The following is a 22,704-nucleotide window of genomic DNA, read 5'->3' on the forward strand; positions in this document are numbered from 1 at the left end:
TGCGCCGCCCAATATTTGCATAAAATTGATTTCTCTTCTACTTTAGCCCCCCTAGCTGGTGGCTACAAGAGACAAGTGGTCACATTTGTCACATTTGGACTGATAATTATATTCTGGAATCACATGGACTCCAGCAGGGGGCGGTAAATCATCTATAGAGGGTTTTCATGTGACGTATCGGTCACGTCATTTTGTGTTCCCCGGTCATTCTGGATTGCGACGCGGTGGCTGCTGTGATACGCTACGTGCATTTGGCGAACAACTGCAGAAGCTTCAACGTCGGTGTGAAGAAGCCTCACGGCACCGTGGCGCTGAGAGAGATCTGCTGCTAACAGAAATCCACTGTTACCAGAATTTTATCTTATTTTATTTCGCAATAAAATTGTATAAGAATACATAAAAATACCGCTGAGGATAACACAAGAACGCTTCCAATACGGATGCTTATTTACATTGTGGTCCTGGAGCACAGAGCTGCTGATCCACAAGCTGCCCTTCTAGCGCCTGGTGAGAGAAATCGCTCAGGACTTCAAGACGACCTCCGCTTTCAGAGCTCCACTGTGATGCTCTGCAGGAGGCCGGCGAGGCTGACCTGGTCGGCAGCTTCCTAGTTCACAATATCGCAGTGTGACTCTGTCGGCCAGTTCGTTACATCAACACTAAATTCACTATCTGGTACAAGATACGGATCCACTGAACCAACTGCTACACATCTATCATGATAAATAGCTTTATCTCGAGGATTTAAAGCATCGTAATAACTGTACAATCTCTCCATTTTTCTATCACGTGCCAGCCTCCTTGTAATCCAGAATGGAGACGGCACCTGTCCTGCAACAAATCGGTCACGTGATTGAAAACCCTCTATATTAAAAGCAAAGTGGCCTCTGTGTAGGTGTATGCGTGTGTGTATGCGCATTTGCGTTTGGTATGCTTATGTATTTTGGGTCAAGGATGAATGCCAAAACAGAATGTTGACAGGACTAATATCTTCGGAGAAATTACGGCTATTATGCAACAATAGTGAATAATAAACAGTGATAATTACATTCTGAACTCACACTTCATTCTCAATCACCACAGAAACTTTGGATAATTTATTACCACCCTTCAAAAATGTCAGCTACCTATTTTATAAACGCTACCCAACCTAGAGCCTGTGGATCCCCACCAGCAATGCGCTAGTAGGTCTAGTATACTTGAATACCTGTGCGATTGTTTTGGCTGTTCCCTTTTTGCTTAGGGTTGTCAAAGTGAATCGGATATGGATCAATATCTTGATCTGGCAAAAACTGCACAATTTCTAAGAACATATTGGGGGCTGAAGTCTGGACCTTCTCACTGCTACTGTTCTCTTGCTTTATTTTAACAATGAATAAATAATTCCTTAAAATTTAATTGAAAAATTACCTGCAACTGTCTTAAATTTGGGACAGATAGAATTGATAATCCACCCATTTTCAAACACCACTTATTACAGTTGAGGGTCACAGTTGAGGCAGAGAAGGATTTTCATACAACAAAATATACCAAATCTAGGGCACCTCCCACATGCCTTCTGGGAAAATGTAACTGAATTTTCAAGTCTTCATTTTAGAAAATTCTTCTCTACACCACTTCATCATGAAGCTGGTGCCCCAAAATGCAAAACTTGCACAATGCACAAATCCTCCAACTACAGCCAACCTCTTCTAATAGAGGGCCCATTGAACAGCAGTGAAAATGTTGTTGTGTGGGCCGCTGAAGAGGAGGTACTGCTGGCCCACCACCACCAGATGGAGCCCTGGGAGTGACAGCTGTCACTTATCATCAGCACCAGCTGTCACTCATACAACTCATCACCATCACCATAAAGGCCGGACTGCAACTCCACCTCCTCGCCGAGAAATCAGCTACCACTCAAGGTAGCTTTCTCTGCGGTAATTGTCTGTGACTAAATGTTCTGTGTGCAGCCGTTTTCCTGTGGCTACAGTCTGAAGCTGGATTGGCGGAAAGCGTGTCTTCGCCTCTCACTCCTTCCGGGGAAGTGACTGACAGGAGCTGCACGGGTGACTTTGTTTCTGGAGGAGGAGGTTCTCCCTCCCGGAGGAACTGAGCAAGGAAGGATTACTGGGTGTGTCTTCACACAGCCACCATTAACTGTTTCTGTTTCTGCCAGCAGTAACAGGTCTGACAGCTGGAGACGGTGGCCACCTGGGACTCGGGACTTGGCGGCTCCGGTGTTCTTCAGATCCGCTGGCGGTGGAAGCCAGGAGGATCCGGCTCTTCTCCGGACAGACGTCTTCTATCCTCGAGCCTGCCCACACGTCACCTTGTGTATGATTGACTGTACTCCTCAATTGTTATTGTCTGTATTCCGTTGTGCAATTCACAACATTAAATTGTTACTTTTTGGCTTATCCATTGTCCGTTCATTAACACCCCCTGTTGTGGGTCCGTGTCACTACACTTTCACAACAAATGTGCTTCCAAGCCACATACGAGGTCTGTCCATAAAGTATAGGTCCTTTTTATTTTTTTCAAAAACTATATGGATTTCATTCATATGTTTTTATGTCAGACATGCTTGAACCCTCGTGCGCATGCGTGAGTTTTTCCACGCCTGTCGGTGACGTCATTCGCCTGTGAGCACTCCTTGTGGGAGGAGTCGTCCAGCCCCTCGTCGGAATTCCTTTGTCTGAGAACCCGTCTGAGAAGACGGGTCCGCGCGTCGGCTCGCAGCCGCTGCGATGCTCCGCCACAGGAAAAACACCTCCATTGGAAGCCTTAAGGACAAGTTGGAACATGTCCAGCTGTTAAACAATTTCTCATATACTCACTCCACTGAAAGCCATCAAAAGCCGCCTGGATTTTACAAATGGTTATCAACACGGAGGTGTTTTTCCTGTGCCGCCGCACCGCGTCGGCTGCGTCCCGACGCGCGGACCCGTCCGCACGTCTTTCATTAAAAAAATCTCCTTTAACAGTGGAATATCCGGATAAAATGCTGAAACCGACTTCTTCTGAAACTTCTCTGTTCTCTCACGACGTCCTGGATCAATAGAGCCTGAAATGTGGAGGTTTTAAGCTTGAAACAGGCTGATGACGCCGCCTGAGAGCGCTGCGCGACGTCTCGCACTGTGGGAAGTCCTTAAAGCGACAGTGTCACCTCAAAATCTCTCATCAGCCGTTAAAATTTTCACTGAAAACCAGCTTAATTTTTCGAACCATGTCCACTTCGATGTGTCTCACAGGTTTAGAAAAAATTTTGATCAAACAAAGCGCCAGTCTCTCAGCAACTTCTCAGACAAAGGAATTCCGACGAGGGGCTGGACGACTCCTCCCACAAGGAGTGCTCACAGGCGAATGACGTCACCGACAGGCGTGGAAAAACTCACGCATGCGCACGAGGGTTCAAGCATGTCTGATGTAAAAACATATGAATGAAATCCATATAGTTTTTGAAAAAAATTAAAAGGACCTATACTTTATGGACAGCCCTCGTACACTGACTATGTGGGGGCTACCAAATGGACACATGACACTTGTTTTGTTAAATGCAACCCTCTTCTACGACTGCATTGCTGAGCACAGGTGCAACACCGACTGCATAAAAAAATAAAAAAAATAAAAGTGTTTGTGAAGGTCACTATCCACGCCCACTAGTCTCACATTCTTACAACCAAATCATCCTTTGGACTACAGGTGGAGCAGCTATGTAAATCAACAATTTATTTTCCATTTGTCTCTGATATTTCAGCTATTGCAGACAGTTTCTTCTATCATTTCAAAAAACACAATCGTGCAACTATCATTTGTTTGTTTTTTTTACTTACATTAAACACAGATCTTAATTGGATTCCAAGTGGTCAATGCAGATACATACTAATACCAGGTGGAAATGCAATCAGGTTAAAAACATATCTAGGTCCAATCTGGATACAAGACACATTTTAATGCCAGCTATAAATATAAGGACACCTTCATACATAACACAAAGTTGGATGAAAAAAGCAGAAACCGGCCAAAAAAAGGCGATAAAAACTGAACTGGCAAACCGCGAAAAATCCCACCCGGTGTCGGGAGGGACACATGGTCGGACAGGCATGAACTATCACGCGGCGATGGTTTCATGTATGCTCATGTGCGCGTGCACGAACACAGTACGAGGAGGTGAGAGGTGTGATACCACGTCGTACTCACACAGCAGCAGCAGTCACATGCTGGACATATGTGCACTAAATCAACAAAAATGTGTAAGGACAAAATAATGACAGCACACAGAACATTATAAGAGCAATGAATGTACTGTTTAAATGCAAGACAATCATGTTACTGGTAATGATTCTGTTCTCACTGTAAAAAAACAAACACACAGACAAAACAAACAATGTTTAATATTTAATTCCTCTTATAAAAAGCAGACCATACAAGAATTATTCTCCCCCTGTTCCATTATGTACATCATGTACATAATGGAACAGGAAGAGGAAGTAATGAACTGACATGAATGAAGCCATGCGCTCATATCATGAACACATCAGACTACTGTGCATGTCCAGCATGCACTGAGGTGCTGGTGTCCACGTTGCAAAGGTGATTATTATTTATTACCATGTGAGGAGAGCATTGCAGTGGCGTGTTGTGAGGTGATATTCTGCATGGCATGATATGTGTTCACCAGCTATGCATAGTGATGATGCAGCAGTCAGGTGCAGCTTTGGCTGCATGGTCATCGCAATGTGTGCTGAGAAGTGGTTGGGGCGATCCAATTTATTTTTATTTTTCCCCGTCGTCATTGTTTGCAGACACATGTGCAGCACCGTGCCTTGCACATGGGTGATTGGCGCACATGTGATAATATGTGTTCCCAGCTTTGCGTTGCACTGACGCTGTGGCTGTGATGTGTACCGGCGCAAGCTGCAGGAATGGCAGTCGCATCCAATTTGTGTTGTGGAGTGGGGGGGACAGCACACTCAGACACCATTTGTGTTGCTCAGTAACGGCACACTTGCAGAGCACTTAGAAAATGCGCGGCCATTTGCACAGTCAGCTCAAAAGTGGTCGGCCTGCTCTCCACTTTCGTGCTGGCTGTGCGAATGGCCAAGTGTCCTGCAAGGGGTGTTGAATGTTCGTGGGTGGCATGTGGATTCTGGCCATCTCCGGCCAAGAGTGGATCGAATGGCTACTCGTCTGGCATTTTCTGTCATTTGGCCGCTGGTGTAAATGCTGCTTTGAGCGCGCCATTCAGCCACGGTTCGACGTGGCTGATGATTTCGTGCAGCCCCTCAGCCACAGCATGATATGTCCGACCTGCATTCGACATCCCATGCAAATGTTGCGAGCATGATGAGATGGCAGTGCGACCTCATCTTAAAATGATTATGTTATTAAAATTCTAGCATAGCAAAATTTGGGTGTTGGTTTAATGTAATAATTACTTAATGTATAAACCCCTAACAAAACAAGTACAAGAACATTTGCTTTATGTTTTAGAACTTTTCTGCTCATACTTTGATTTTCAAAGTTGCTTCATCGTCTGCAGAGTTACAAGATCAATCAGTCTCTAAACAAATGCAGTCATCCTAGAAGAAGGCTGTGAGAAGTGCCTTTTCTCTCTCCACCCCCCCCCCCCCCCCCGTTCTTTTGTACAATTTTAGCAGAGGGTCCTCTAAATGGACCAGATGTTCTCCAGATGTGAGCTCTTCACACATCTGGTACTGAAAGCTGTTTTTTTTAATCCGAGTAAATTTGAGGCTATCGTGTTTGTTCAAGGACGGCACGGTGACTTAGCGGTTAGCACTGTTGCCTCAGCGCTAGAAGGTCATAGGATCGATTCCCACCTGTGGCCTTTCTGTGTGGAGTTTGCATGTTCTCCCCATGTTTGCGTGGGTTCCCTCCAGGTGCTCTGGCATCCTCCCACATGCAAAAACACGTAGGTTAGATGGATTGAAAATTTTAAATTGTCCATAGGTGTGTGTGTACAGGTGTGAATGTGTTTGTTTGTCTGTATGTGGCCCTGTAACAGACTGGCGTCCCCTGTCCAAGGTGTACCCTACCTCATGCCCTATGACTGCTGGGATAGGCTCCAGCCCCCCGTGACCCTTAATTGGAATAAGCGGTTGAAGATGAGTGAGTGAATGTTTGTTCAGACCCCGCTGATCAGAGAACACTTTGTATTTGAATCAAGGGGGAATGTAATGTTTCAGTGTCAGCTTTGTCAGCTAGGTATGTTGAAAACTGGAACATTTCACAATGAGAAGATTATTTTAACATAAATTGTTCATGCGTATGCCTCTACTTTGAATAATTGTATTTGTCTGTTCGGAGATCACAGAGAAGCACAGTGTCAAAAGAAACCTAGCACACACTGAAATGATACTGATACTCTCTGGTATACCTGTTACTATGTTCAAATTTGACTTTGGTTACCATATGAGCTTTGCTGAACAGTCTGTCCTTTCCAGGGTTTGGCAGCTTGTTTCTACACTGAAACCTGAGCCCAAGAAAAGACGACCACATACAGCAACAGTGCCTCAAGACTTCTCTTGTTTGCAGAGGCCACCAAATTTAATAACTACAATTTAGCTATTGAAATTGTCTCTTTCCAAGCACACTGCCTACCATTGTGCACTGTAGCAGATTTGCAATTCGTAGGCAGAATAAAGCACAGTGAACAGAGCCGAAGTACGAGTCCGGGCATAAGACCACCTCTCTGGTATCTTGAACTGTTTCTGCCATCACCCAATGCTGATTCAGTTTTTTCTTCCTATCTACAAGTTCAGCTTTTAAACTCTGTGCATAAATGTTTCTCAAACAATACTTTTGACAAACTGTGCATCAAAGAAACTTTCCAATTTATTACTCGTATATCGATGGGTATCCATTTCTATTTTTGCCACAGCCCCTTTGGCAACAATCACTTCCCCAAATGGAAAGATTACAGCTGATCTTCTGAACTCAGTTGTTGTCCAAGATGATCTAAGTTAGGTGAAAGTGAAGGACTTTTACTTGTTTGTTTAAATTAAAGAGACTCAGTATTGCCACAAATCAACATAACCAGTTAGTATTGCCCAATTGTTTAGACAATTTGCTGGTCAATCACAAATATCACAGATGCAACTTCCGAGATTCCTACCGAACTGTTTGCATCAGCAAGTACAGACTTTGTCAGAAAAAGTATACTCTTGTTTCCTGACAGGTGGGATAAATGCTTAAAAGGGGACATCCTGCATTTTTTCAACCTGGGGTCTATTTTTTAGATGATTTTGGGTTCACATTTTAATTTTAACCAGTACTATATTGATTGAGAATTCAAACAGTCTACATACGTATATAATTGGTCTTTTAGAGAAAGATTATTTACATTTAGTGAAGTAAACATGCACATTTACTCTTAGAAACATGGTGTCTAACCAGATCCTTACTCTGGATGGCATTACCCTGACCTCTAGTAATACTGTGAGAAATCTTGGAGTCATTTTTGATCAGGATATGTCATTCAATGCGCATATTAAACAAATATGTAGGACTGCTTTTTTGCATTTGCGCAATATCTCTAAAATTAGAAAGGTCTTGTCTCAGAGTGATGCTGAAAAACTAGTTCATGCATTTATTTCCTCTAGGCTGGACTATTGTAATTCATTATTATCAGGTTGTCCTAAAAGTTCCCTGAAAAGCCTTCAGTTAATTCAAAATGCTGCAGCTAGAGTACTGACAGGGACTAGAAAGAGAGAGCATATCTCACCCATATTGGCTTCTCTTCATTGGCTTCCTGTTAATTCTAGAATAGAATTTAAAATTCTTCTTCTTACTTATAAGGTTTTGAATAATCAGGTCCCATCTTATCTTAGGGACCTCATAGTACCATATCACCCCAATAGAGTGCTTCGCTCTCAGACTGCAGGCTTACTTGTAGTTCCTAGGGTTTGTAAGAGTAGAATGGGAGGCAGAGCCTTCAGCTTTCAGGCTCCTCTCCTGTGGAACCAGCTCCCAATTCAGATCAGGGAGAGAGACACCCTCTCTACTTTTAAGATTAGGCTTAAAACTTTCCTTTTTGCTAAAGCTTATAGTTAGGGCTGGATCAGGTGACCCTGAACCATCCCTTAGTTATGCTGCTATAGACTTAGCCTGCTGGGGGGTTCCCATGATGCACTGAGTGTTTCTTTCTCTTTTTGCTCTGTATGCACCACTCTGCATTTAAGACTGATCTCTGCTCCCCTCCACAGCATGTCTTTTTCCTGGTTCTCTCCCTCAGCCCCAACCAGTCCCAGCAGAAGACTGCCCCTCCCTGAGCCTGGTTCTGCTGGAGGTTTCTTCCTGTTAAAAGGGAGTTTTTCCTTCCCACTGTTGCCAAGTGCTTGCTCACAGGGGGTCGTTTTGACCGTTGGGGTTTTTCCGTAATTATTGTATGGCTTTGCCTTACAATATAAAGCGCCTTGGGGCAACTGTTTGTTGTGATTTGGCGCTATATAAATAAAATTGATTTGATTTGATTTACGAGCGTAAGGATTTTCTTCATACCACCAGACACTTCAGTGCTTGCGTTCAAAATTAACACTGTACCAATTAAACTCATTTTGTGATGATCTCCAGAACATCTAATAATAGACTTGAGGTTGAAAACTGCCAAATTTAAAGTAGTAATAAAGCTCATAGACACTAACAACCACAGAGCCAAAAACAAAATACTGTAAAGGCACCTTGACACTTGCACAAATTTGAACCCTGCACTGCCGCACAACTCGTTGTGCCAATGTATACCGCTTTGTCCCGATTGACACCATGCTATATAAATGAAAGCCTATGCCATACCGCCTTGTAGTCGGTGACACATTTGGTCTCAGAACTTGGCTGATGAAACCATTCCCTCATCGCTCCCAGAATCACAGAGAAATTATCTACAGCTACAGGTTGTCTCGTGTGCATTGTGTGGTACAGAAAGCATTTGGAATCTTGTCTCAAAGCTATTATATTATAAATGCTATTAAAGCATTTAGAATATATTTTAAAAAATGGATTGGTAAAACAGTTGCATTTTCATTCCGTCTCATGAGTTAGATAACCTAGCAGTAAAGTTATGTTTATTATGGCCCCTTCACACATAGTGTGAAGTTTCGATGCCATTTGGATTAAAACTGTGAAACAGTGTGAAACAGTTCGAAATTAGCACACAAAACATCGCACCAACGGGCAGGCATGCAGGAACCTGGTGCGAGAGTTCGTGCATGCACCGGTATCCATCGAGCAGGAACAGTGCCAGGTGCACCACATGTTGCTGATTATGTGGAAGAAATAAAAACCAGCTGGTACGTGTGGAACCACATCACGCCGCTTATGTGGAATAAATAAAAAAAAATAAAAACCAGCCTGTACCTGTGGGACCACATGAGAAGCAGTGTGCTCTGATCATGTCTACATCTACTGGTCAGGTGCATCCAGTCGGCCGCGTGCGTGATCTGCCCAACACGCGTGCCTTGTGGATGGCAAACCGCAGCACAGACACTGCATCATGTGGAACAGAGCTCACGTGGGTGACGTGATAGTCAGATCACCCGCTGCGTGTTCTGATCTGGTGGTCTGTTTCAAACTGGGGGGCTGTCAGTGTCCGCTCCGTGCGCGCTCGCTCGCTGCAGCTTGTCGCCACCATGGCGATATGTTTTTTTTATGTCCACGTAAATACAGCAATCAGACACATGCACTTCACAGTGGACACTTGTTATTCCATAACTGTCCAAACACAGTAGGTGTTGTGTTGCTGGAATGTCCAGAATGACAGATCACCACAGCTGCTTCTGTCGGAAGCCACACCTCCCGTGAGTGGAGTGCACACACCCATGTCTCAGTGTGTGTGTTTGCACAGTCACACTTGTGGGGAACTTAGGCAAATTTCACAGCAGTACGGCAGTGATTGTCTGCAGTCTGTTATCGTGCCAAGAGTGCGACTGGCCACACATTTTCTAAGTGCCATGCGAGTGGTGTTAGATGTTCGTGTGTGTCACCTGGAATTTGTCCGATACCTGCCACGAGAGGGTGTGATGGGTTTGCACAGCGCGCACTTTGTCTTTCAGACACTTATACACAAATAGTTGTAGCAACAGGTGTACAAGGCGTTGGCAACAGGGACAACATTACACAGTTTGCACACGATTCCTGCATCATGCGCACTAAGTGTGCACTTTGTCCAAACTTCGCACTATGTGTGAAGTGGCCCTTAGAGATGTAATCGTAATCAAATTTCAGGTTCAGATGCCCTGCGCCCAATGACACACAGTGTTTTTGAATAGGTTGTGCAATGTTCATAACTAGTTTATGCAAGTGGCATGAAATTTATGCTTGTCAGAAAATTTGAACATTTCAAAATGTTCTTTGCGCACTGGTATGCAGCCGCGCACAGTTTACACATAGTTTACAATGAGTTTACTCATTGGCATGCAAGACTGCATTGGTACGCAAGATTGCGTGCCAATGTGGGGATCAAATTTGTGAACATGTCAAGGTGCCTTAAACAACAAACCCAGAAAAAAGAATCTTCTGCAGCACTCTCAAAACATGAGTTTATCTTCTATTCTTATTTTTTGTGTGACATGGAGGTTATATTTCCACCTCTTCTGTTTATTAGTATTAAAGAAATACTAATTTGCCTAAAACATAAGCCTACCATGATACAAGCATCTCCTTTGTCACACACTTTGGGGTTGAAGGAGGTAATATGCAGGTGAAGAAATTCAGGAATTCAGTCTGTCACTCAAGGAAGCTTCAATGGTCGGCCACGTGTAGTTAATGAACATGGCAACTCTTCAAATAGCAAACAGCCCCGTCCACCAACTGAGCAACAGTGAGGTCCAACAGGACATTTCAATCACCTCACAACTTCACACAAAATCTCTGCACCAGCGGTTGAGTGTGAGCTGTTTTGTCGGCGCTGGAAGAGAGGACTGAAGCGATCAAAATGTTTCTAACTTCTCGTGCTGCATAATTCTCTCATCTGTGCAGTGATTTGTTTGCTGTGGTGGATAATCTTCAAATTCAAGTTGCAGTACAGTACAGACAAATAAACAACCTCCAAAAGGGGGCTGGGTTGCTGTTAACTGTTGCATTTAGCAAGCTTGCTACAAGTGAGCAGTCTCTGCAACCACACTGTGTCTCTTTCCTCACTGAATATGTCCTGGACTTCATTTACATGTCATTCAGAATTACAAACAGTAGTGCTGTAGCATAAATCTGTGTCGAGTAGAGAATGATCAAAAACTGAGTGGCCATGCTGGAATGAGACCAGTGAGGGAAGCCACCAAGACATCCAGGAAACTCCGAAGGTATTACAGGGTTTGGTGTTTGAAAGTGTGCAAAGTGCAACTTTTGTCTGTTGCATCATCACCTGTACAGCTTTATGATGAAGTGGTAGAGAAGAGGATTTTCTTAATAACACATGAAATTTCAGATGCAGTTTGCGTATATTTTTCGTATAGTTTATATACAGTATAGTATATAAAGTACTGTATATTCGTATAGTAATATACAGTTTTCATATATTACACAATTCCTAGTTTCTCCACTCCCATCCACAGAAACCTAAAAATTTTTCAGAGCTATCTTGGGTATCTTGGTGGTTTCCCTTGTCTCCTTCCAGCATGGTCACTAAAATTTTTGGAGAACAGCCTACATGACATAGATTGACCATGCAATACCCTACTGTCTCTGTTTATTAATGATGGGTGCAAATGAAGTCCAAGACATATTTGGTGACTTGAAAAATGTTCATTTATCCATCCTCTAATCTGTCTCAAGAAAACTGGCTGTAAAAGTGATGATTTAAGCCTTATATTTAAAATAAATTGTCCCCATCCCAACTTTTTTTTTTGGAATGTGTTACAGGCCTTAAATGTAGAAAAAAATGTGGACATAAAGTAATGAAAAAGAAGAAAGGAACACACAAAACATGAAATATCTTGAGTTCATACTATCTGTAATTTTCCCTATCGTCTCATCTCTCTATTGAGGGTCATGAAACATGTATTTTATATGTATTAAATTGGTAAATAATCATGAAAATAACAGTTACAGGCAGCATTTTAATTTGGACTACAGGAGTTGAGAGGTGCTGTTGTCACTTGTAGCAGGCAGACTTACTTGAGGAAGTATCTCTGGCCAGAAGCGGTCTTGGCCATCTCCCACCCCGGGGGCAATGGCACATCATCTGGAATCTCATAGGAGGACTGGCGAAGGTGTTGAGGGGAAGCACCTGCTGAGGCTATGCCAGACAGGGAGCCAGGGGAAACAGCTCCCATCTGCAGGGAGGCCGGGGAGGAGTGTGCACGGACATGGTGGGGAGTGAGCGCGCCGCCTGTTCCAGCGTCAGTACTGGCCTGTGTTGTGGTCAAAAAGAGACAGATGCAATGTCAAATAGGTCATGTGAATTCAGGTAAGAAACAATGTATCTCATAAACTGTTTTGATTGAGGCTTTAAGTTCATCTTCTAAGATTATGAAGTTAAATACAATTCATGTGTGTCTGACTATCCATCATGCAAAATAATTACATTTACGCTACAATAAGTGATCACAAAGAGAAAAGTATTAAAATTAATTCTACTATAAAGAGTAATACGTGTTTGTTTGACTTTTTGCCAGGCTTCTTTAATTCATGCAAAGCAAACAAAAGAAAGGAAAACGAAACTCAGTCACTATGTTCAATCATACACAGTAAACTCACCAGTGTTAAATTAACACTGACAGTGACCATATGGTCCCACTCTGACTAGAGTAAGACCATATGTACACTGGCAGTGTTATTTCAACACTGTCAGTGTTAGTTTTACACTGGTGAATTTACTGTGTACTTTCTAATTGACATGCAACTTAAAGGTTGACAAAATGTGACTGTAAAAAAATCACGAGAAAACAGAGTTGGGACCTGTTTGATTAAAGAATGCTACAAGTAAAATCACAACCCTTACTATACAATAATTTTTATATGAATCTTTTAAAATTTTTAAAAAGACATCTGGCCAACGCTCTGACAGAGTAGTTCCATATAGTTTGTTTGTTTGCACTTTTTAGAAAAGTGTGATTCTTAAAAAACAAATTAATTTTAAAAAGTCAATCATTTTAAATGTGTTGGCTCCTCCCCATTTTTTAGATCCACTGCAAAATGTATGGGTTTCTATTCCAGGCAAGGCCCAATAATCCAAGTTGGGATTTTGAGCGCGCACTGCATTATTCAACACAACTAATACAAACAACCCGTTACAATGTGGTGTTTGGTGATTTGTTTGGTGATTTTGGTGTCACTGGGAACAGACTGGCTCAATACGCGCGTAACTAAGGTATCACAATGGTAAGGAAGAAAAAATTAGCTAGTTGTGCTCACATATGGTGCTCTCTCAGGTTAACAGCCAAAAGCTGAGGCTAATTTATTGATAACAGGCTGGACAGACTAAGGTTTCTGGTGAGGGTGACTGCATTTATCAGCTGCTTAGAAACAAATGTTTGTTTGCAAATGACCACTAAAAATATGACGATTAATGAATTTAACATTATACAGTACATTCATTTTCTACACCCGCTTATTCCACTTAAGGGTCATGAGTGAACTGAAGCCCATCCCAGCACTCACTGGACTAGAGGCAGGGTACACCCAGGGGGATGCTAGTCTATCGCACAGACATACAGACAAACTCATTCACACTCTCACTCAATTTAAAGTCTCCAATTCACCTAATCTGCAATGTCTTTGGACACCCAGAGGGAATCCACGTGAACATGGGGAGAACATGCAAACCCGACACAGAAAGGACCAGGCGGGAAGACATCACAGGACCTTCTTGCTGTGAGTCAACATTGCTAACTACCAAGTCACCAAATATTGCACATACATATACTGCTATAATAATGCATGCACTATACATATGCATATATCTTTTTATCAGTCTCATTTATTAAGCATGACAAATAAAGATTGCTAAATATTAAAGATGAAAAAGAAAAAGTATATCACATACCTTGTGACTACGACTACTACTACCACGAAAACTGTATTATGTGTAAACTACAGTATCTGATGGTTTAGGTATGGTCGGACATCATGGTCCTTGATGCGCGCGCACATAGCAATGCGCATAGTAACCAGCGAGCCACTGAAAACAAACCGCTGCCGCGCTCATTTCCTACTTGAGGTGCATCGCGCTAGCATCGTTCGGCCACATTTTTTTCTACTTAACATACACCAGTTTTCACAGAGAATGCCACAATTGTGTGTTGCAGTCGGCTGTACCAACCACGAGAAGTTAAAAGATCGAAAAGTGCGTTTTTTTGAGCTCCCAAAGCACCACAAAAGTCCAGACAGAAGGGATAAATGGCTGGCTGCTATCAGCCGAGTAAACAAGGATGGTCATGGGAATAACACCGCCAGATTGCTAGTTGGCATTGTTTATGGTCGGCAATACCACGGTATCTGATCGTCATTGAATCTCCGACTTTCGTTCTTGATTAATGAAAACATTCTTGGCAAATGCTTTCACTTTCATCTGTCTTGCACTGTTCCAAGAATTTCACCTCTAGCAGCACAATATGAATGCCAACGGCCGTCCCTCTTAATCATGGCCCCAGTTCAGAGAAAAAAGAATAAACACAAAATAGAACCACAGTCCTATTCCATTATTCCTAGCTGGGGTATTCAGGTGACTTTGAACACTCTAATTTTTTCAAAGTAAACACTTCAGTCCCCGCGGGACACTCAGCTAAAAGCATGGAGGTGGCGCCGAGAGGCAGGGGCTGGGACAGAGGGTAGCTCACCTCACGGCGGGCCATCAGCTCAATCCTGAAATCCAACTACGAGCTTTTTAACTGCAGCAACTTTAACTTTAACTGCACCAACTTTTGTACACCTACCAAGGCTCCCCACCTACTCATACGCTATTTGGCACGACCAAATCGGCAGGCCTTTGCAAATAAACATCGGTAAAGACGACTATATCAACAACTGTTGTCAGTACGCATACAGTTTGTTTTCAGCGGCGATACAAAATGGCAGCAGAAGTGACGTAGGCCCAAGCGTACCTATTACAAGAACATAATTTTGATCAATTCATTGATTATTAATCCCGTATTTGTTGTCCATGTGGAATCATTTCAGTAGTAAACTCATCATCAGACATTTTTTTAATCTGACTCAAAATTCTGTTTAATTTTTTTTTCTTTTCAGTTACATAAATGCCACTCACTGGAAAACAATAGGCATTTTGTGTGTTACAGTATGCTCAATATTGAAAACTTGTGAAATTGTTCATGAAATCCACAAACCATTGAATGTCTTATTCAAATTTTGAAGAATAAATCCTAGTTTGCTCAACATCACGCCTGTTTAGTTTCATTTGCCTAGACTATGTAGTTACTGAGATATTTACATTTGAAATATAATTTTTTTTTAAAAATCCTGTATTAATGTTTAAAATAAGGCCGTGGCCATTCGCACGGCGGCCGTGTCCATAACCCTCATTTGGCTATTTGCATGGCAAGACTCTCTGGTACGTATATTCGCACGGCAAGACGCTGGTGGTAAAACTTGGAAGTACTTGTATATATTGCATTCAAGATGTCATAACTCCTTTAATATTTTCGATTTAGATTTTTTTATTCGGCCGTGTCCACATTTCACTATTCGCACGGCAAGACTCTGGTGGTCAAACTTGGAACTACTTGTATAAACAAACATACTGCATTCAAGATGTCATAACTCCTTTAATATTTTTCGATTTGGATGATTTTTTTTTTTATTCGGCCGTGTCCACATTTCACTATTCGCATGGCAAGACTCTGGTACGTATATTCGCACAGCAAGACTCTGGTGGAAAAACTTCGAACTACTTGTACAAACAAACATACTGCATTCAAGATGTCTTAACTGCTTTAATATTTTTCGATTTTGATGATTTTTTTTTAATTCGGCCGTGTCCATAACTCTCATTTCACTATTCGCACGGCAAAACTCTGGTGGCAAAAGGCCGACCCTCATTTAATGCAGTATGTTTGTTTATACAAGTAGTTCCAAGTTTTACCACCAGAGTCTTGCCGTGCGAATAGTGAAATGAGAGTTATGGACACGGAGGCCGTGTGAATAGCCACTGCCTTAAAATAAAATGAAACTTGATAAACTTCATATAAAACTTAAAACATGCATTTTGATGATGTGCTCATTGTATATACAGTATATAGTGACACAATATCATACACTTGAAATCACTTTTAGTGTGTCAGACTTTAATGAGTTGCAGTGTGTGTGTGTGTGTGTGTGTGTGTGCAGGCAACAAAGCAGCCCGTCGCAACAGCGCATGTGCGAAACTCAACAACTTGTGGGGGCTGCGTGCGTGTTAAACGGGACCGATTCAACTCCCTTATTAAATCCATTGAGAACAGCAGGCAGTGTGACTGTCGTTTCGTCATATGTTCACCTGCGATCAAAGATCAAAGCTGCAAACGTCACAAACTATGTTCAAGGGGATGATCAGCCACGTATAACTTATCAGATTTTGTTGGTGTTCAGGTTTAAAAAAAAACAAAACAAAACTGGTTGACAGTTTTCTTTGCAGAGGCCCTGCAGGCCGCCCTGTGCGCGCGCGCGTGCGTGTGTTTGTACTGATTGTCTGGAGGAACAGATTTATTCCAGCAGCTTGTGAGGTACACGGTAATAAACTGTGTGTGTGTGTGTGTGTGTGTGTGTGTTTGGAGGCCTAGTGTGTGTTTGCGGGTAGAGGACACAGGAGACAGGGCGGGCATACTTGTCTGGAGTGAGACTTTGGTTCTGGAGGTTTGAAGAAGGAGTCCGGCAGCTTCCTCAGTCTCATGGGCACGGACGGAGGAACAGTGGAGTTTTTGGGGTTCATCACGGCGTTGAACAGCGCCTCCAGGTCTGTGTTCGAGTCCCCCCGTACGTGGACGATCTGGTGTCCGGCGGGAGGGGTGTGCTGGATCGGATCCATTTTTAACCACCCCAATAAACCAGACTGACAACTTTATGTTCGAATAAAGAAAAGTTAAGTTCAGTGACTCACGGAAAAGCAATCCGTTGCCAATCCCGAATTTTTCCACACGCAGCAGGAATTCTGGAATTCTTGACGTCGGGTCAGTCAGTGGAAATTCTCCGGAGTCATTCTAAAAGTTTTCTGGCTGTGTTTTCTCAGTTAGCTGTCGAAGTCTGAGGTGAAAGACAGCCTTTTCCTGACGTTTCTTGCTGGCATACTTGAGAATATAACAAAGCGCATATCGACTCCACAGTTGGAATCTGTTGTCGTCCAGCCCCAACTTAAAAAAAAAAAAAAAAAAAAAACCCCGCAGGAACGAAAGAGCAAAAAGCTTCAAACGGTCTCTGTTTGTATTTAAGCAAACTCTAAGTTGTTTGTGCAAAAAAGAGACATAGTTCTCAAAACAAATCACCGCAGCTCACTTTGCAGAAGGAAAAAAAGTTTGCTCCACTCGGATCTGAACTTTGGGCAGGACATCAAACTTTATGACTCATGGGACGGCGGCTCCTGGGGGCGGGGCTTACATTTACTGGGACAGGAGTCTTTAAAGGGACAGTCAGTATACTGCCCGGCCGGCAGGGGGCTCCACTCTTCTTTCTGCTACTTCTCCCACTGGAATATTATGCCCACATTTAACTCTCACAACTTCTTGTGAGACACAAAACTAACTGGATTTAGTCTCAGCAGTCTCCCCATGACTTTTTCATTTATATATATATATATACAAATAATGGATGTGGTGATTCAGAAAAGTTATATTGGACACGCATCATCCAATATAACTTTTCTTCATCCAATATTTCTCTATGTTGGACGACTTGCCATCCATCAATTATGTTCTCAACCCCTCCCAAATAAAGCAAACAACAAAGAGTCAAGTAAATTAGATCAATTTATTTTATTGTAAACAGCATATGAATGCTTCTAAAACATCAGTAGCGTGCTTGTCTACCTTCTTAGTGTTTTTGGCATCCTTATTCAATATTTCCACCAGTTCCTTCTCTGTGAACTCAGCAAACCTCGTTGGCAGACGATTTTCTGCTGTTGTTGACATGTTTGTTGCCATTTTTTCAACCAGCGTCTGTCAGCAAGTTCCTGACCTCCGCTATGTCATTAGTGATGTCATCTCATCAATAATTGTATGCCACGCTCTGATTGGCTAGCTGTTGGCAGTAAGCTCTAATGCTACTGGTCAGTGGGAACTGATCCAATATAACTTTTGGTCCTAGCCTTTTTGGATCCCTTTGGTCCCATTGCTACGCCTCGTCCAATATAACTTTTCTTCATCCAGTATTTCTCTATGCTGGAGGACTTGCCATCCATCAATTGTTATGTTCTCCACCCCCCTCCCAAATTAAGCAAACAAGGAAGAGTCAAGCAAATTAGATCAATTAATTTTTTTGTGAACAGCATATGAATGCTTCTAAAACGTCAGTACCCTGCTTGTCTGGCGCCAAGCATGCTGAAATACAGGTAAATTATGGACAGAAAGGCTAATCTGCAATTGGCTATTGCAATCTGAGTGGAGAACATATATATATATATATATATATATATATATATATATATATATATATATATATATATATATATATATATACGAGGGCTGTCAATAAAGTAATGGTCCTTTTTATTTTTTTCAAAAACTATATGGATTTCATTCATATGTTTTTACGTCAGACATGCTTGAACCCTCGTGTGCATGCATGAGTTTTTCCACGCCTGTCGGTGACGTCATTCGCCTGTGAGCACTCCTTGTGGGAGGAGTTGTCCAGCCCCTCGTCAGAATTCCTTTGTCTGAGAAGTTACTGAGAGACTGGCGCGTTGTTTGATCAAAATTTTTTCTAAACCTGTGAGACACATCGAAGTGGACACGGTTCGAAAAATTAAGCTGGTTTTCAGTGAAAATTTTAACGGCTGATGAGAGATTTTGAGGTGATTCTGTCACTTTAAGGACTTCCCACGGTGAGAGACGTCGCGCAGCGCTCTCAGCTGCCGTCGTCAGCCTGTTCAAGCTGAAAACCTCCACATTTCAGGCTCTATTGATCCAGGACGTCGTGAGAGAACAGAGAAGTTTCAGAAGAAGTCGGTTTCAGCATTTTATCCGGATATTCCGCTGTTAAAGGAGATTTTTTTAATGAAAGACGTGCGGACGGGTCCGCGCGTCGGGACGCAGCCGACGCGGTGCGGCGGCACAGGAAAAACACCTCCGTGTTGATAACCATTTGTAAAATCCAGGCGGCTTTTGATGGCTTTCAGTGGAGTGAGTATATGAGAAATTGAGGTGTTTTTCCTGTGGCGGAGCGTCGCGGCGGCTGCGTCCCGTCGCGCTGACCCGTCCGCACGTCTTTCATTAAAAAATCTCCTTTAACAGTGGAATATCCGGATAAAATGCTGAAACCGACTTCTTCTGAAACTTCTCTGTTCTCTCACGACGTCCTGGATCAATAGAGCCTGAAATGTGGAGGTTTTCAGCTTGAACAGGCTGACGGCGGCGGCTGAGAGCGCTGAGCAACGTCTCGCACTGTGGGAAGTCCTTAAAGCGACAGAATCACCTCAAAATCTCTCATCAGCCGTTAAAATTTTCACTGAAAACCAGCTTAATTTTTCGAACCGTGTCCACTTCGATGTGTCTCACAGGTTTAGAAAAAATTTTGATCAAAGAACGCGCCAGTCTCTCAGCAACTTCTCAGACAAAGGAATTCCGACGAGGGGCTGGACGACTCCTCCCACAAGGAGTGCTCACAGGCGAATGACGTCACCGACAGGCGTGGAAAAACTCACGCATGCGCACGAGGGTTCAAGCATGTCTGACGTAAAAACATATGAATGAAATCCATATAGTTTTTGAAAAAAATAAAAAGGACCGTTACTTTATTGACAGCCCTCGTATATATATATATATATATATATATATATATATATATACCGTGCATCCAGAAAGTATTCACAGCACTTCACTTTTTCCAGATTTTGTTACAGCCTTACAAAATTGATTAAATTTTTTTTCCTCAAAATTCTACACACAATACCCCATAATGACAATGTGAAAAAGTTCGTTTTGTTTTTAGATTTTTTTAAATTAAAAATAACAATCTAAGAAATCACATGTACATAATATTAGTATTCACAGCCTTTGTCATAAAGTTCAAAATTGAGCTCAGGTGCATCCTGTTTCCACTGATCATCCTTGAGATGTTGCTACAACTTAATTGGTTTCTACAACTTAATACCTCCACTTGGGGTAATTTCAGTTAATTGGACATGATTTGGAAAGGCACACACCTGTCTACATATAAGGTCCCACAGTTGACAGTACACGTCAGAGCACAAATCAAGCCTGAAGTAAAAGGAATTGTCTGTAGACCTCAGAAACAGGATTATTTTGAGGCACAAAGGGTACAGTGGTCCCAGTGAGCACAGTGGCCCCCTTCATCTGTAAATGGAAGAAGTTTGAATCCACCTGGCCTCTTCCTAGAGTTGGCCACCCCTCTAAACTGAACGATCAGGGGAGAAGGGGCCTTAGTCAGGGAGGTGACCAACAACCCAGTGGTCAATCTGTCAGAGCTCCAGCATTTCTCTGTGGAGAGAGGAGAACCTTCCAGAAGGTCAGCCATCTCTGCAGTAATCCACCAATCAGGCCTGTATGGTAGAGTGGCCAGATGGAAGACACTCCTTAGTAAAAGGCAGGCAGGGCTAGAGTTTGCCAAAAGGCACCTGAAGGACTCTCAGACCATGAGAAACAAAATTTTCTGGTCTGATTAGACAAAGCTTGAACGCTTTGGTGTGAATGCCAGGCCTCATGTTTGGAGGAAACCAGTCACCATCCCGACAGTGAAGCATGGTGGTGGTGGTATCATCATGTTGTGGGGATGTTTTTAAGTGCCAGGAACTGGGAGACAAGTCAGGATTGAGGGAAAGATGAATGCAGCAATGTACAGAGACATCCTGGATGAAAACCTGCTCCACAGCACTCTTGACGTCAGGCTGGGCCGACGGTTCATCTTTCAGCAGGACAATGACCCTAAACACACAGCCAAGATATCAAAGGAGTGGCTTCAGGACAACTCTGTGAATGTCCTTGAGTGGTCCAGCCAGAGCCCAGACCTAAATCCGATTGAACATCTGTGCACCGATACTCCACATCCAACCTGATGGAGGTTGAGAGGTGCTGCAAAGAGGAATGGGCAAAACTGTCCACCAAGCTTGTGGCATCATATTCAAGAAGACTTGAGGCTGTAATTGCTGCCAAAGGTGCATCAACAATGTATTGAGCAAAGGGTGTGAATACGTATATACACGTGATGTCTTAGTTTTTTATTTTTAATGAATTTGCAAAAATAAAAAAATATATATATTTTTTCATGATGTCATTATAGGGTGCTGTGAGTAGAATTTTGAAGGAAAAAAAAATGACTTTACTCCATTTTGGAAAAAGTCTGTACCATAACAAAATGTGGAAAAACTGAAGCACTGTGAATACGTTCCAGATGCACGACAGACAGACAGACAGACAGACAGATAGATAGACAGACAGATAGATCGATAGATAGGTGTGTGTGTGTGTGTGTACAGTCACTGGGTTGGACCCCTTTTGCCTTAAGAACTGCCTTAATTCTTCATGGCTTAGTTTCAGCAAGGTGTTCCTCGGAGATGTTGGTCCGTACTGACATGACAGCATCATGCAATTCCCCATTCAACTAGCGGGCCTTAACTGAGACAGTGGCGACATGACTAGTTGGAAAAAAAAAAGAAAAAAAAACGGTCACATGACTCATGGTGCAATCATGGGTTCAAAATAGCGTTTGCTGTTAATCTGTCTGCATGGAACTCCAAGTATTTTATTTATTCACTGAAAATGCCGGGTTGCTGTGTATTTGGATGCACAAATAGACACAACGAGGGCTTCAAGATCTACAGATTCCCTTCAGATCTGAACAGAAGAAACATTTGGGAAAATAAAGTCAGCTGTGTGGGATGGAAGCGACTTCATCGTCAAAGCTATGAGAGGTAAATTTATTATTCAGTCCCATATACAGTAAAACTCACCTAAACAGACATCGTATAAATCGGATATTCACAGTTGCCGGACAAAAAAGTCCCAAAGTTTTTGTATTGTTTTCCATGTAATACAAGTAAACACCGTATATAACGGATTTTGTACACTGGATCTCACATCGGATAAAATGTCCTGTCCGATCGCAATGTATTTCCATTAAAAACCCTGAGTAGTCTGGATGTGCACAGTAGCAGAGGTACAAATTAAAGTTCAGCTTTGACACTCGGCGATTTGAGTAAAATGGGATCGGAGTAATTTCTGTGATTAAATGCCCAACCATTTATTTTTTTCACACCGTGCTCAGACTGAGACCACCAGCCTGAACGTGCACCTGTTAAATCAGACACAAAAGGCTGTGATTTGACACTTTTCTGCTTTGACTCCTTCATCTGCCATCATAACAATGTTCATCATCATCATAACAAGACGAAGGACAACATCTCTGCCAAAATAGCAGAGATGTCGGTCCAGTGAGAGCGGCACTCAGCAAGGTGCATTAAAGGTTCATTCAATAGTTCAGCACAGTTGGAACCAAAAGGCGCCATGTTCTGAGTTGACAGCACTCTCTCAGTTGAGACACCTGACATTCAATCAGTCTCCCCATTCTCCTCTGACATCAACATGGGATTTCCATCCACTCAACTACTGC

At 42.6% G+C, this 22,704-nt stretch overlaps 1 protein-coding gene across 2 annotated transcripts in view; it reads right to left on the reverse strand.

Moving 5' to 3' along the window:
• The window catches only part of LOC117508667 (transcriptional coactivator YAP1-like), a 51,130-nt gene extending 29,772 nt beyond the window's left edge, over positions 1 to 21,358 (reverse strand). Inside the window, exons 1-3 of one of the 2 annotated variants that reach the window (XM_034168477.1) lie at positions 21,338 to 21,358; positions 16,754 to 17,002; positions 12,109 to 12,344 (exon numbers count right to left, since the gene is read on the reverse strand). In XM_034168477.1, coding sequence (XP_034024368.1) covers positions 12,109 to 12,344; positions 16,754 to 16,954 — 437 coding nt within the window. In that variant the 5' untranslated portion in view covers positions 16,955 to 17,002; positions 21,338 to 21,358. Of the gene's footprint in view, positions 1 to 12,108; positions 12,345 to 16,753; positions 17,537 to 21,337 lie in introns of those variants that run through there. The other variant, XM_034168476.1, reaches the window with a different exon arrangement.
• Positions 21,359 to 22,704: the final 1,346 nt, after the last annotated feature.

Source organism: Thalassophryne amazonica, chromosome 4 (assembly GCF_902500255.1).
Source record: "Thalassophryne amazonica chromosome 4, fThaAma1.1, whole genome shotgun sequence".
Classification (NCBI taxonomy): domain Eukaryota; kingdom Metazoa; phylum Chordata; class Actinopteri; order Batrachoidiformes; family Batrachoididae; genus Thalassophryne; species Thalassophryne amazonica.